The sequence below is a fragment of the Capricornis sumatraensis genome, chromosome 11 (assembly GCF_032405125.1).
Source record: "Capricornis sumatraensis isolate serow.1 chromosome 11, serow.2, whole genome shotgun sequence".
Taxonomy (NCBI): Eukaryota; Metazoa; Chordata; class Mammalia; order Artiodactyla; family Bovidae; genus Capricornis; species Capricornis sumatraensis.
Window position 1 is genome coordinate 75,171,592 of NC_091079.1, and position 15,418 is coordinate 75,187,009.

The following is a 15,418-nucleotide window of genomic DNA, read 5'->3' on the forward strand; positions in this document are numbered from 1 at the left end:
GTTGTTCAGGCACTCTGTCTACCAGATCTAATCCCTTGAATGTTTTTGCCACCTCCACTGTATAATCACACCAGATTTTATTGAGGTCATACCTGAATGACCTAGTAGTTTTCCCTAGTTTATTCACTTTAAGCCTGAATTTTGCAATAAGGAGCCAATGATCTGAGTCACAGTCAGCTCCTGGTCTTGTTTTTACTGACTGTATCAAGCTTCTCCATCTTTGGCTACAAAGAATATAATCAATCTGATTTCAGTATTGACCATTTGGTGATGTCTATGTGTAGAGATGTCTCTTGTGTTGTTGGAAAAAGGTGTTTGCTATGACCAGTGTGTTCTCTTGACAAAACTCTGTTTTCCTTCGCCCTGCTTCATTTTTTACTCCAAGGCCAAACTTGCCTGTTACTCCAGGTATCTCTTGACTTCCTACTTTGGCATTCCAATCCCCTAAGATGAAAAGCACATTTTTGTGTGTGTTTGTGTTAGTTCTAGAAAGTCTTGTAGGTCGTCCTAGAACCAGTCAATTTCAGCTTCTTCAGCATTAGTGGTTGTTGCATAGATTTGGATTACTGAGATGTTGACTGGTTTGCCTTGGAAATGAACTGAGATCATTGTATCATTTTTGAAGTTGCACCCAAGTACTGCATTTCAGACTCTCTTGTTAACTATGAGGGCTACTCCATTTCTTCTAAGGGGTTTTTGCCCACAATAGTAGATATAATGATCATCTGATCACCAGCAGATACATCCACAACTGATCATTGTTTCCACTTGGGCCCTTCGGCTTCCTTCTTTCTGGAGCTATTAATAATTGCCTTCTGCTCTTCCCCAGTAGCATATTCAGTTCAGTCCAGTTGCTCAGTCGTGTCCGACTCTATGTGACCCCATGAATCGCAGCACGCCAGGCCTCCCTGTCCATCACCATCTCCCGGAGTTCAATCAGACTCACGTCCATCGAGTCCGTGATGCCATCCAGCTATCTCATCCTCGGTTGTCCCCTTCTCCTCCTGCCCCCAATCAGAGTCTTTTCCAATGAGTCAGCTCTTCGCATGAGGTGGCCAAAGAACTGGAGCTTCAGCTTTAGCATCATTCCTTCCAAAGAAATCCCAGGGCTGATCGCCTTCAGAATGGACTGGTTGGATCTCCTTGCAGTCCAAGGGACTCTCAAGAGTCTTCTCCAACACCACAGTTCAAAAGCATCAATTCTTCAGCACTCAGCCTTGTTCACAGCCCAATTCTCACATCCATACATGACCACAGGAAAAACCATAGCCTTGACTAGACGCACCTTTGTTGGCAAAGTAATGTCTCTGCTTTTGAATATACTATCTAGGTTGGTCACAACTTTTCTTCCAAGGAGTAAGCATCTTTTAATTTCATGGCTGCAGTCACCATCTGCAGCGATTTTGGAGTCCAAAAATATAAAGTCTGACACTGTTTCCACTGTTTCCCCATCTATTTCCCATGAAGTGATGGGACCGGATGCCATAATCTTAGTTTTCTGAATGTTGAGCTTTAAGCCAACTTTTTCACTCTCCTCTTTTACTTTCATCAAGAGGCTTTTTAGCTCCTCTTCACTTTCTGCCATAAGGGTGGTGTCATCTGCATATCTGAGGTGATTGATATTTCTCCCGGCCATCTTGATTCCAGCTTGTGTTTCTTCCAGTCTAGCGTGATGTACTCATGATGTACTCTGCATATAAGTTAAATAAGCAGGGTGACAATATACAGCCTTCACATACTCCTTTTCCTATTTGGAACCAGTCTGTTGTTCCATGTCCAGGTCTAACTGTTGCTTCCTGACCTGCATACAGATTTCTCAAGAGGCAGGTTAGGTGGTCTGGTGATTCCCATCTCTTTCAGGATTTTCCACAGTATTGTGATCCACACAGTCAAAGGCTTTGGCATAGTTAATGAAGCAGAAATAGATGTTTTTCTGGAAGGGGCTCATCTTCTGGTGCCATATATTTTTGCCTTTTCATAATTCATGGGGTTCTCTCAGCATGAATACCACAGTGGTTTGCCATTTCCTCCTCCAGTGGACCACGTTTTATGAGAACTCTCCACTATGACCTGTCCATCTTGGGTCGCTCATAGTTTCATTGAGTTTTATAAGCCCCTTCACCACAACAAGGCTGTGATCCATGAATGGGGATTTTCAGGAGAGGGGGGCGCAATTCAGCCCATAACAAGGTTAGATATACATTTAGGTCATCCAAACAGAAGGGTGGATGACAGACTTGATTGGTGCAGGACTTGGGACAGGAAAACCCTTTGGAAGACAATCACAATAATCTGTGTGAGTGATGATCAGAGCCTGAGCTAGAAAGTGGACAGTGTATTGAAGTGAGATGCTAAAAGATTTATCAGGAAAAAAGGGCTTGCAGGATAGAATTCAAACTCCTCAGTATAGTCCGTAGAGCCTTTGACAATTCAGCCCTGAGCCCTCAACGCAGCTGAATGTTCTGCCACTCACCATCAAGCATGCTACCCTCTAGGCGTAAAGACCTTCTCAAAGTCTCCAATCACTTTTTCTCCAGGTCAAGTCTGTGTGCCTGATCTTCCCTCTTCAGGAAACATTCTTTTCCCTTTTCTTAGTCAGCTAAACATCTATTCCGGCAGAGGTAGCCCAGTGTTATCTTCCCCATGAAACTCCAACTTTATCTGGCAGCGAATCACTTCCTCCTCCAGACACTCTGTGCATAAACTCTCTCACATGGTGCTCTGATTCTTTTATATTTTACAGCTTGTCACCCCCACTAAACTGTAAACTTCTTTTGGGCTGGGATTGGTTCTCTTTCTTTGTTTCCCCAGAGGCTGACATGGTGATCAGGAAATGGAAATTGTGAAGGTATCTGATGAATGTATGAGAATACTACTGATATCCTACGAGGTGAGGCCTTGCCTGTCATTCCTCTGTAATATCTCTTTTTAACTATAACACTAGGAAGAGACTAAAGCAAGAAAGTCAGACTTTCCATATTTGGGGCTTAATCTCTCTTATAAAAAGAAGCAAGATATTTTCACAAACCAGCAAGGAAAATTCCAAGGGAAAAGCCAGGCAAATCAGCAGAGTTTCCAATTTGTCACCATTTTAATCCTTCTTGTAAATCACTTCCAGTATAATTTTAAAGGACAAAAATACCACTGTCTTGATGTCTTTTTCTATTGAAGAACTTCAGGAGTGACTCCCATTGCCTATCTGGTTAAATCCAAGTTTCCCAGTCTGGTTTTGAAGATTTTCTACAGCCTGGCTGTGTTTCACCTATCCAATCCAATGTCCACCCAACAGTCAGAATTAACTTCCTGAAACACAGATAAGATTATTACTCTCACACTCAAAAATACTTTAAGGCTCCTCATGACCACAGATAAATGTCACATTTCTCACAGAAGCTTTCTACTATTTGGCCCTGGTCTTGTGTTTTCTACAACATCTAGTTTTCTATATAACATCTAGTTTTCTATCTCCAGCTCTTACCTTTCTCCTGAATTCCAGATTCATATGCACCACTGCCTAATCAGTATTTCAACTTACATGTCTAATAGACATCCAAAACAGTGTGCCCAACTCTTGATTTCTCTCTTTTAAATATGCAGCTATCACATCCTTCCTTACCTCAGCAAATGGTCTCTAAGTCTAGAAAGACCTTAGAGTTATCTTGGACCCTTGTCATCTAATCTACTGGAAATTTTTGCTAGTTCTGCATTCAGAAAATATTCAGAATTTCACTACTGTCCACAACTCTTTCAGTGCTACCACTCTGATCTAAGCCACCATCACCGCATTTGAGTTATTTCAGCAGTCCCTTAACTGGTCCGTCTGCGTATATGTTTGTTCTCCCACCCTCTTTCAAGCCCTCAAGGCTGTGTATTATATTATTACATTCATATGACAGTCCTGAATAGTTATGCTTTTTAAAGTATAACTCTGATTATATGCCTTCTCTACTCAAAACCCTCCGATAGCTTTCCACCTCCTTCAGATGCAATCCAGTCTTTAATATGGCCTACAAAACAGTATGTCATCTGTCCCACCCCTCCCTTTCTGAACTCATCTTCTACCACACTTCCTCTTGCTCAATCAGCTACTGAATTTCAAGCATCCTTGTTATCCCTCAAGGATACAAATCGCACTTTTGCTTCCATACCTTTATACTTAATATTCCTTCGCCTGGAATTTTTCTCTTCTAGGCAGCCACAGGCACCCTCACTTCCTTCAGATCTCTTCAAATTCTACTTTATCAGAAAGGCCTTCCTGACAACTTTATATAAATCAACAACCCTTCCCATCATTTTCTAACTTCTACCTTGCATATTGTTCTTCATAGCATTTGTCACCACCAAATTATGCATTTGTTAATATGTTTTTATCTGTCTCTCCCAACTTGAATATAAGCTTCTTTAGAGAAGGCAGTTTGTTTTCTTTACTGACATATTCCCAGGACCTAGATCAGTGCACAGCATATTGTAAGCACTCAATTTATACTGAATGAATGAATAATTGCCCCTCATTAGAGTGAAAGCTCCTGTGGCCAGAGACTAGCTCTCATAAATTATATATCCCCTTTAACACCTAGCTTAATACCTTGAATATGGTAAAAGTTCAAAGTGATAATCAAATTGAAGTGCATCTTATTTCTCTCTGCTTCTCAAAGATGCTCACTGTTCCTTTTTGACAAGTTTCCATACTCTACCTGCTTCCTTCCCTCCTTTGTTGAAGCTCCCTTCTGGTGGAAGCCTCAGTTCCTGCAATTTCTCTCTTTAATGTCCTCTTTCCTACATGCATGCTAAGTCGCTTCAGTCACGTGGGATTCTTTGCAACCCAGTGGACTATAGCCTGCTAGGCTCCTCTGTCCATGGAATTCTCCAGGCAAGAATACTGGAATGGGTTGTCATGCCCTCCTCCAGGGAATCTTCCCAACCCAGGGATTGAACCTGCATGTCATGTGACTTCTGCATTGGCAGGTGGGTTCTTTACCACTAACACCACCTGGGAAGACCCCTCTTTTCCTGTCTATATTGTTAAAACTTTGGTCTCTGGTTGTCCAGGAAACTTCATATTACAACTATAATTTCTCAACCCTAAGAGGCTACAAAGACTATTCCCTATATTACAGCACGCTAGAATGTCATTTATTCTCTGCTTCATGGAAATTCAGCCTTGCTTTCCTGATAATACTGAAGTGACACTATGGCAAAGATCATGTTGTACTTCCAAATCCTTGAAAACAGCTAGTACAAGGCTCTACTCATGATAAGTGATTAAACTATATAGATCCAGAATAGTATTTCCCTTTGCATACAAGACAGCATCACTTGGATATCTAGTAGGGATCTTATTCCTTCTGAGACAGAATTCCTGATTTTAACACTCATACATATTCCTTTGTCACCCCCCACCCACCTGTCACCAGTAGGTATTCAATTTTTTAAGCTCAAAGTCTAGGAATCAGTTTTTTAATTAAACTTTAATCTGAGATCATAGATTCACAAGCAGTTGTAATAAATAATATAAAGATTCCATATATCCTTTACTCAGTTTCCTCCAGTGGAAAATTATATGCAAAATGATAGCATACTCTGACAGTTCCTCAAATGATTAAACAAAGAGTTACCATATAACCCAGCAATGACACCTCTGAATATTAAGAGAACTGAAAACTTATGTACACATAAAAATGTGTACACAAATGTTTATAGCAGCATTATTCATAGTACTCAAAAAGTAGAAACAACCCAGATGTCTATCAGCAGATGGATGGGTAAACAATATGTGGTATATCTGTGTAAGGGGATATTATTCAGGCCTAAAAAGGAATGAACTACTAATACATGCTACAACTTGGATAAACATTGAAAACATGGTGCAAAGTGAAACAGATCCAAAAAGTCATATATTATAGTATTCCATTCATATGAAAGTCCTGAATAGGAAAATCTTTAGAGATAGAAAGTAGAGTAGTAGATTAGGGTAGAATGAGCAAGAAGAGGAGATGGAAAAGTTGAAGAGAGGTAATGTGGCCAGATGATTTAGGGATTTCTAGGCTATTTAAGCTGAGAAGGTGATGGCACCCCACTCTAGTACTCTCGCCTGGAAAATCCCATGGACAGAGGGGCCTGGTAGGCTGCAGTCCATGAGGTCGATAGGAGTTGGACACGACTGAGAGACTTCACTTTCACGCATTTGAGAAGGAAATGGCAACCCACTCCAGTGTTCTTGCCTGGAGAATCCCAGGGAGAGGGGAGCCTGGTGGGCTGCCGTCTATGGGGTCGCACAGAGTCGGACACGACTGAAGCAACTTAGCAGCAGCAGCAGGCTATTTAAGGGGCTTCCCCAGTGGCTCAGTGATAAAGAATCTGCTTGCAATGCAGGAACTGCAAGAGATGTAGGTTTGATCCCTGGGTAGGGAAGATCCCCTGGAAGAGGGCATTGGAAAGCACTCGTTTTCTTGCCTGGAGAATCCTATGGACAGAGAAGCCTGGCAGGCTACAGTCCATAGGGCCACAAAGGGTAGGACTCAATTGAAGCAACTTAGCATGCACAGGCTATTTAAAGACTTACACATTTTTCTCTGAGTGAGATAACAAGGCCTGGAGGGTTTTGAGCATAATTTGACTTTTAAAAGTCACTTTGTCAGACTTAGAGAACAAACTAACGGTTGCCTGCACAAATTTAAAATGGATAACCAAGGACCTACTGTACAGCACATGGAATTCTGCTCAATATTATGTGGCAGCCTGGATGGAAGAGAGTTTGGGGGAGAATGGCTGCATCTATACATGTGGATGAGTTCCTTTACTGTTCACCTAAAACTATCACATTATTAATCGGCTATACCCCAATACAAAATAAAAAATTTATTTTTAAAAAGTCACTCTGGCTGCTGTATGGAGTAAAAATCAGAGGATGAAAAGAGGGAAAGCAAGGTGATTAGTGAAGTAAAGTAAGTAAACTCGCTCAGTAGTGTCCGACTCTTTGCGACCCCATGGACTGTAGCCTGCCAGGCTCCTCTGTCCATGGGATTCTCCAGGCAACAATACTGGAGTGGGTTGCCATTTCCTTCTCTGATTAGTGAAGAGGTTATTCTAAAAATCACAATAATGGTGGTTTGGAGTAGGCATTAACCTTGTAGGTGTTGTGAACTGATTGATCAGGACATGCTTTAAAGGCAGAGCCAGGGAATTTGTTGATGGGATCAACGTAGAATAAGAGAAAAGTCAAGGATGACTCGAAGATTTTGTCTGAACTGGACAGATGGAGTGGGCATTCACTGAGATGGGGAAACGTGTAAAAGAAGTAGGTTTTGACCAGAGAATTACATAGGGAATTTGGTTTTGGACACGTTATATTGAGTTGGCTGTTAACTACTAGTCTTGTTGGGGCTCTAATTAGGGAGTTGTCAATGTGTAGATTGGCCTTTTGGTTGGATGACATCACTTAGGGCAATGGCCTAGAGCACTCTCTAGGAAGAATGAAGAGGTCAAAGATACCAAGGCACTCCACAATGAAGAGGCCTGAAAGATGACAAAGAGGGCAAAGGAGACCAGATTCCTTAGAATAAAGCTCACATTCCCTACCTTAGTCATCACCTGGCCCTTCTCCGTATCTTTAACCTCACTCTCCAGTCACATAGGCTACTCAGTTTTTGAAGAACACCAAGTCCTTTCCTGTCTCATTGTCTTTGCTGTGCTTCCACCAGGCATGTTTTCACCCAGGCTCTAATTTTGTTCATCTGCCCCTGTTACCGTAACTTCGGCTAAATTGTAACCCTGAGTTTTCTCTAAACTCCGTAATTAAAAAGGACCAATCTGGCATCGCCCCACTCCATGACCCACACACACATCAAGTTGTGATTCTTACTATAATCTCAAATTATTTCACTTGTTTTTTGTCTAGAAACCAATCCTACCTTAATTTAACAAATGCTTATGAAGTGATTACTATACCCCGAATATAAACTCAGCTGTTCCTCCTTGTATGTGATTTTCTGGAAAGCAGGAGCCTCAGTATCTTGTCCTCCCCCGCACCTCCAATACAAATGACATTGCCTCAGCCAATCAATTCTTGAGTTTTCAGTATTTGTTAATGGAACGGATCGCAAGGGTGGCTCAGCCGTAAAGGGATCAGCCAGCAATGCCGAGACTTGTAGGAGACGCGGGTTCCATCCCTGGGTTGGAAAGATACTCTGGAGTAGGAAATGGCAACCCACTCCAGTATTCTTGCCTGGGAAATCCCATGGATGGAGGAGCCTGGTGGGCTGCAGTCCATGAAGTCACAAGAGTCGGACAGGACTGAGGGACTAAACAACAACTTCAAGACATTTATTAGCCTTGAAGAAATTTCGCCTGCCGCTCCACCCACGCCCATAGTTGCTAGGAAGGATGGAGGGACGAGGCAGGGAGGATCTCACGCATGCGCTATTGTTCTCTGAGCGCTTGCGTTTGAACCCCGCCCCTTTCTTCGACTGGTTTAGCCACTGCACTTGCGCAGTTCAGGACTGTTTGTTCCTTTGTCGGCGCTATCAATAAAGTTTTAGCGAGCGCACACTTTCCTTTTCCTTGGCAAGATGGCGGAGTACGACTTGACCACTCGCATCGCGCACTTTTTAGATCGGCATTTAGTCTTTCCGTTGCTTGAGTTTCTCTCCGTAAAAGAGGTAAGGGTTTTTTTTGAGCGCGCGGAAGGCGTGGGAGTGCGTGAGATGCGAGGTAAGGCCAAAAAGCAGTGGCGATAGCCTTAGGCCTGACACGTGGGAGGCGGCCGCGAGTTTGGTCTTGAGACGAGCTGTAAGGACCTGCTAGTAGTTTAGCGTCAGCCCTGTTGATTAGCTACGCGGAATTCTGCCGTGAGCATGGGTAAGGTGACAATACGAAACTCAGGGGCGAAAGGGAGTGATCTCTGCTTCACTTTTTGAGGTGCCGGTGCCGTAGGGACTTCCGCGTCATCCCTCTCGGAAGTTTACGATTGGCTGGCTCTGCTGTAGTAATGCTTGACTAGCTGGCTTCTAGAAGCAAAAAATTAAATTTTTTTTCGGGCACTGTAGGAAGGGTGGCTTTGGCTCTGTGCTTTTCATTGCCGGATAGTTTGGAATGATTTTCTTACACTTAAATATCTAGTCCCTTAGTTTCCGTAAAGTTATGAGTTCTTTGCGAGTAGTTTAGTGTTTCTGTCGATAGCCACTTCCTAGAAGCGTCGCATGTTTTGTTCGATGGGAAGGGGGACCCAAAAAATAACAAACCAGCAATTTTTATCTTGAAAGTTGGTTTTCAGCGTATAGATGTATGGACTTCGAGTGATTGGAATTGGTTGCTAATGTTCATTTAGCTATTCAAGATACCTTGAAAAAGTATTTGGTTCTGGACCTCATTTAAAAACATGTCTCAGCCCTAAAAGTTTGAAACTCTTAGGCTTAGTTACACTTTCGTTTATTGGGAAATTGGTGCATTTTAGTAGTTACAATAAAGCGATAGTGTGAGGAAAGAATTAGAATATTGACTAGAAAAAATAGACGCGTTCTGTTTCCAGAAGCAGATTAAAACTCGAGTCTACTTAGGGCACTCTAGATTTGGGGAGTAGATTTTGTGTGTCCGAACAGCAAAAAAATTAAAAAGCCCTACAAATAAACATTAAATTGTTCTGATAAGTTTTCAAATTTTCCCATGGTGCATTGGACAGGTATAACCCTCAAATTCGTATGAACCTTTTCTAAAAACCTACAGACAACTCTATAGTTGTTGAAATTAGAGAATAGCCAAGTTTATTTTCAATACTGTTCAAAAATGTCTTGCCATATAACACTTTGTTCTGTCTTGGTTTTTCTTTTATAGGATGTAGTTTATATTATAGAGCTTGAATAAAACAGTTTAGTTTGCCATCTGTTGTCTTTTTTGGATAATTGAGGAAGATTCATCAAAGATCAAGGAATAGAAAAATATCAAACTAGCCAGACTTCTTATTTAATGGTCTTTACACTTTGGTTTTTCAGGGCAGACAGATGAAAGGGAAGAATACATAAGTGTAAATTAGTTTTTCATTGGACAAGACCAAAACTGAACAGCTGAGAATCAGTGGGAAATAACAGCTCAAAACATGTTTTCTTGGAGAGAATATTGGTAATTTGGCTGTAATACTTCGAGAGGCAGAAGATGCTGGAATATTTATCAGCCATTAAGTATAGGATTACCATGGAATTATGAGAAATCCAAGATAAAATCTCATCACTAAAAAACTTACCCTTTGGTGCAGAAAGGTCTGTAATTATAAGTCCAAGAGTAATAAATGTCAGAGAAGTACTAGCGGAGTGTTATCAAAATTGAAGAGGTACTATTCTGTGGGCAAAAAAGGATTTTGAGGAGGGGAGTCTTTGAGTTTTATATGCTAGATGGTTAGGATAGATACTCAGTGATGATGAGGGTATTAATTAAATATATTTATTGTATGTTGGAGAATATAAGCTCCATGAGAGCAGGAACTGTGTTTTCTCCCTTGTGTTCTCAGTAAAGAGAGTCTGGTATAAAGGCTTTTCATGATTATTTAATAAATGTGTGAATACTTATTTGAAGCTTGATGTTCTTTATTCTCAAGTGAAGTAGAAGGCCAGATAATTTTTAAGAGCCTGGGGAATGAATTGAGACCTGGACTAGGATCCTGTCTCTGTCAGTACTCTGGTGCACTTAGGAGCTGTCTTTCCCATCTTGACTAAACCTTTTCTCATGCATCAAGTGTTGGAACTGCCATCACCCTCATGGGGTAAGTTAGAAAAATTAATGAACTAGTGCGTGTAAAGAATTTAGCCTTCTGGTACAGAGTAGCTACTCCAAAGTGTTTTCATATAGGAGGCTGCTGCTGCTGTTGCTAAGTCGCTTCAGTCGTGGTTAGGCCGTGCTATATGAGGGGAGCGAGGCATTCAGTTGGGGTTTTGAGGAATGAGGTCAAGCATGGAAATGGTGACTGAAGAAACTGACCAAAGACAAGTGCAAAGATTGGTGAGTGTGAAGAGCCTTTGATTGGAAATCTTACATTTGTAAGTAGTCATTCTTGGAATGAGAGAAACAGTAGGTTATTTGAGTAGCATAGACAATATGGTGGATAAATGTCATCTCAAGATTGATGAAAAAGAATTGCTGATTTGAGAAAAGCAGAGATTTGATTGAATAACATTATTGCCTCTTTCTGAAATGTTTTATGATTAACCTTAGCCAGAACATAGAAAAGAGAAATTTTTCCAGTGCTGGCGATTGACATTGAATTCTATTTGGTTGGAGAAAATGAATGAAATAAATGATTACTACTATAGAGAAGAGCTTTAAAATAGCCAAAACCTGGTGGGCTACAGTCAGTCCATGGGGCCACAAAGAGTCAGACGCAACTGAGCACACATTAAAGAGAAGAGCTTGGAAATAGCAGAACTATCCAAACTAACGTGGAAAGTGACAATCAAAAACTGTAAAAATTAGAACAGAGGGTGTGCTGAGGGTGATCAAGCATTTCAGAAACAGTGGTAGAAGAGGTGATGAATTTAAGTTAGAAATGTTAGAGATGAGGTACTGGATGAAAGTTGTTATAATTTGCAGGATAAAGAAGCTTTAAGGCTTGAGTTTTTGAAGAATCATCAGTGTAGATGTTGGATTTGTAAAGGATAGCAGGAAGAGGTGTTGAAAGACTTTTAGTTTATTAATAAGTAGGAGTTGTTTTCAAGAGATAGATAGACTGAGTTGGCCGACTGTATCATGTGAACCAAATACAGCCTTCTCTGCCTGTTTTGTATGGTCTGAGCTAAAAAAACAAATTTAACATTTGCAGCTGTTCTCAACTATAGAACACTAACTGTACACCAGTTGAGTGAAATTCTTTCTGTCTAGAAAGAATTCCATTCTTTTCATTAGTAGAACTGTGTTGCAAAAAATTTTATTGTTATTTTTTTTATTTCAAAAAGAAAATTGTAACTCTTCTTTCTTATCGTACTTATATATAGTATTCTTGATTTTTGCGTTTTGGCTCACAGAATTTAAAATGTTTACTATCTTTTCTTTACAGAAAAAGTGTGCCTATAAGATAAAATTTAGAGAGAATGATATAAGTGGGTGTAGATTTAAGAAGGGGCCCTTGAGGTCTGATGCAGAGCAACAATTCTCTGGATCTACAGTTGGGAGAAACATTACAAATTAAAGGCTATTGATAAAGTGATGAGGAGAGGTGACATGCCAGGAAAAGGATGTATTCCCCTAAGGTTAGAGTTTCCATAGGGCAAACTGAAAGGAAACTTTGTTGTTGTTGTTGTTTTAAGTAAACTTCTTACCAAGTATAACATACATACAGAAAAATGAGCAAATAAAATGCTTTTTTTCCTCCTAAGGAAGCACACTTATGTGTGACCACCATCCAGATCAAAAAATAAAATGTTGCAAACATCCTAAAAATCTTTCTTCTGACCATTCTTAGTCATTACTCACTCTTCCCAATGGTAAGCACTAGTTTGATTAGTTTGGCCATTAAAAATTTTATATAAATGGAATTAAGCATTCACCAGCACCTACTGCTTTGTATGACTTCTTTCAACATTGTGAGATTTATCAATTTGGGGCATTAATCCATCATATGAATATACTGCTGTTGATTCATTCTAATGTTGATAAACTTGGCTGTTACAAATAATGTTTCTGGGAACAGTCTTGGTGATGTCCTTTGAATGTATACACCCATTTATTTTGGGTACCTAGGAGTAGAATTGCTAGGTTAAAGAATATTTTAGCTTTGGAAGATAAAAACAGTTTTCCAAAGAGGTTGTAGTTCTGGCAGCAGAGTAAATTGTTCAGTTTCTCTACATCTATACCAACACTGATATTGTCTGTTTTTTTAGATTTTAGTGTGGTTTTACTTTATATTTTATTTTTATGAGGAATTAATGAGGTTGAGGACCTTTCTCGGTGTTTATTGGCCATTTGGGTGTCCTATTGTGGAGTGCCTATTAAAGTCTTACAGCCGTTTTCAATTGGATTGTATTTTTCTTACTATTTTGTGGGAGTTCTTCATGTAGTTCAGAAGGTTCAGGTTTGATCTCATGGCTGTACCATTTGACCACCTTTATCTTTTCTTTTCATTTTGTAGAAATTATCTGCATTTTTCTTTGCATGGCAAAACTAGATTTAGTACAAAAATCTTTTGCTGAAATGTTATCATCTTGACTAATTAAAAATTGTTTTTGAATTACTTTACCGTCTCTCTTCCTGAATGCCGCTATGTAAAATCCTTACATGTTGCTCAGTACACGTCTGTTTATGTGAGTTTGCTTGTGTATCTATTTGGTCCCAGAACTGTGGGCTGAATTAATGTTTATTGAACTTTTTGCCAAAGCGAAACCTGTTATGACAAGATTGGCAGAATGGGTGCTAGTTTTGTTTCAGGGGTGTGGATGGAAGGCATTATGAAGGATTTTAACTATTTAGAGAAAAAGTATGTGGAATATAAAGGAGAGACCACCTCAATGAGAAATGGGTAGGCATCTTGTGGATGTGAGAGTGACTAAGAAGGTAAAACATTTAAGAATTGATTCCTAATTACCTGATTGTGGAAAGTTGTCAGCTATACCATGTGCTTCTCAGTGGGGTTGGTATGGTTGTTTACCAATAGCCTTGTTCTTTCTTGGCTAAAAGGTGACTTGTAGGAATACATAAAAGATCAGAAGTTGGTGAGAATGGTTTTGCTTTAAAGTTGATAGGTAAACAAAATATTTTGTCTGTGTAAGTTGATTGCTTGCCTTTCTTGTAGGAACATGAATTAATAGTATATGATATTTTACTAAAATTTTGTAGTTTAGGATATGTTTCCAGATACACTCATCTTACTATTAACTACTTTTTTTGAGGGAACTTCAATTTATTCATTGGAAAGTTTGTGGGTTTTTTTTTTTTTTTGCAGATATATAATGAAAAGGAGTTGTTACAAGGGAAATTGGATCTTCTTAGCGATACCAACATGGTAGACTTTGCTATGGATGTGTATAAAAACCTTTATTCTGATGATATTCCTCATGGTAAGTTTTGTCATTACATCTGAAGTTTGACATGAGAGCTGAGGGCACGTGTATTAAACATTTTGTGATTTATAAAAGAACTTTAGCCAGAAGTTTTAATAATTATTTGAATGATTTAAAAGTTGTTTGAGTGAAAAGTAAAAATATAAAGGCTACAGGTCTTCAAAAAGAGTATTTTCTTTCATAAAAGGTGCGAATCTACTTTAAAACATGGTCATCAATGCTTTCAGTTCATAGTATGCATCATCAGAGTGGTACTTACTAATCAGATTGTTTCCTTAGAATTATCTGGGAATGTTGCAGGTTTTTTGGCTTGCTAACTTTATCAGTTAGCATCTTGTATGCCTTAGAGATTTCCTGTTTGTCTTGAAGCATCTGAGAATAGCCATGATTCTCAAAAGCTTGGTCCCCAGAACCACCATCTTCAGCTCACCTGGGAGAGCTTGTTGGAAATGCGAATTCTTGTGCACAGATTTACTTAGCCAGAGAAAGTTGGCCAAAGACCAGCCCTCAAATTAGGGAACTACTGTGGTATAGTGTTTTCTAAACCCCTGTTTTCTGTAGTATTAAGTAAGTAAAGTCGCTCAGTCGTGTCCGACTCTTTGCGACCCCTGGTAGGACTCTTTCCTACCTGGTAAGATGGTAGCCTACCAGGCTCCTCTGTCCATGGGATTTTCCAGGCAAGAGTACTGGAGTGGGGTGCCATTTCCTTCTCCAGTAGATATTCTTTAAAAACAAAAAAACACTGCAAGTAGTAGTAAAAGATTCTAAGAACTCTTCAGTAGAGAAATAACAATTTGCTCTGTTTAAATTGACATTTCTCCACATTTGATCACAGATTCCCTCTGTGTGTGAGAAACACTCTTGTAGTATATACTTTCTAATATAGAATGTAGAAATTATCTTAAACATAATCACTGTTTTGACTTCTACTAAAATTTCCTGCAAGAACCATAGCTCTTTAAATTTTAATTTGTGGTGAAAAAGTAGACTTAATATTTCTCTGAAACTTTAAAACATGCTAGCAGGATAGGTTACGTGCAGGTTTCCTCTGACTTCATAGTGCAGTAAAAAGAAACTATAGAATTGTTTGTGAGAGATTGCCGAACTAGATTTATAGTGAAAAGAGAAGTTACTGATTGGATTTAAATTCCATTCAATCTAGTTGAAAACCTGTGGTAATAATGTATGTAAACCCTTTTGGGCCTCTGTTCAGAAACTGTGATAGTCTGCTGAGAGAATGCAATGACAGCGAATATAAAAACACCGAGAATGAAGTCTCTGAAATGTAAAGTTAGGTAATTGGTTCCTCAACAGCTTCTTTCAGACTGTATCTGTATATTCCTCAGTTTTCTTTGAGAATAAGAAGAGGATTCCCTCTGACT

At 39.6% G+C, this 15,418-nt stretch overlaps 1 protein-coding gene across 2 annotated transcripts in view; it reads left to right on the forward strand.

Moving 5' to 3' along the window:
* The first annotated feature begins 8,557 nt into the window (after positions 1–8,557).
* EIF3E (eukaryotic translation initiation factor 3 subunit E) overlaps positions 8,558–15,418 on the forward strand; it is a 47,485-nt gene continuing 40,624 nt past the window's right edge. For both annotated transcript variants that reach the window (XM_068983371.1, XM_068983372.1), the window contains exons 1-2: positions 8,558–8,657; positions 13,919–14,033. In XM_068983371.1, the coding sequence (XP_068839472.1) occupies positions 8,568–8,657; positions 13,919–14,033 (205 nt within the window). In that variant the 5' untranslated portion in view covers positions 8,558–8,567. The remainder of the gene's footprint in view (positions 8,658–13,918; positions 14,034–15,418) is intronic.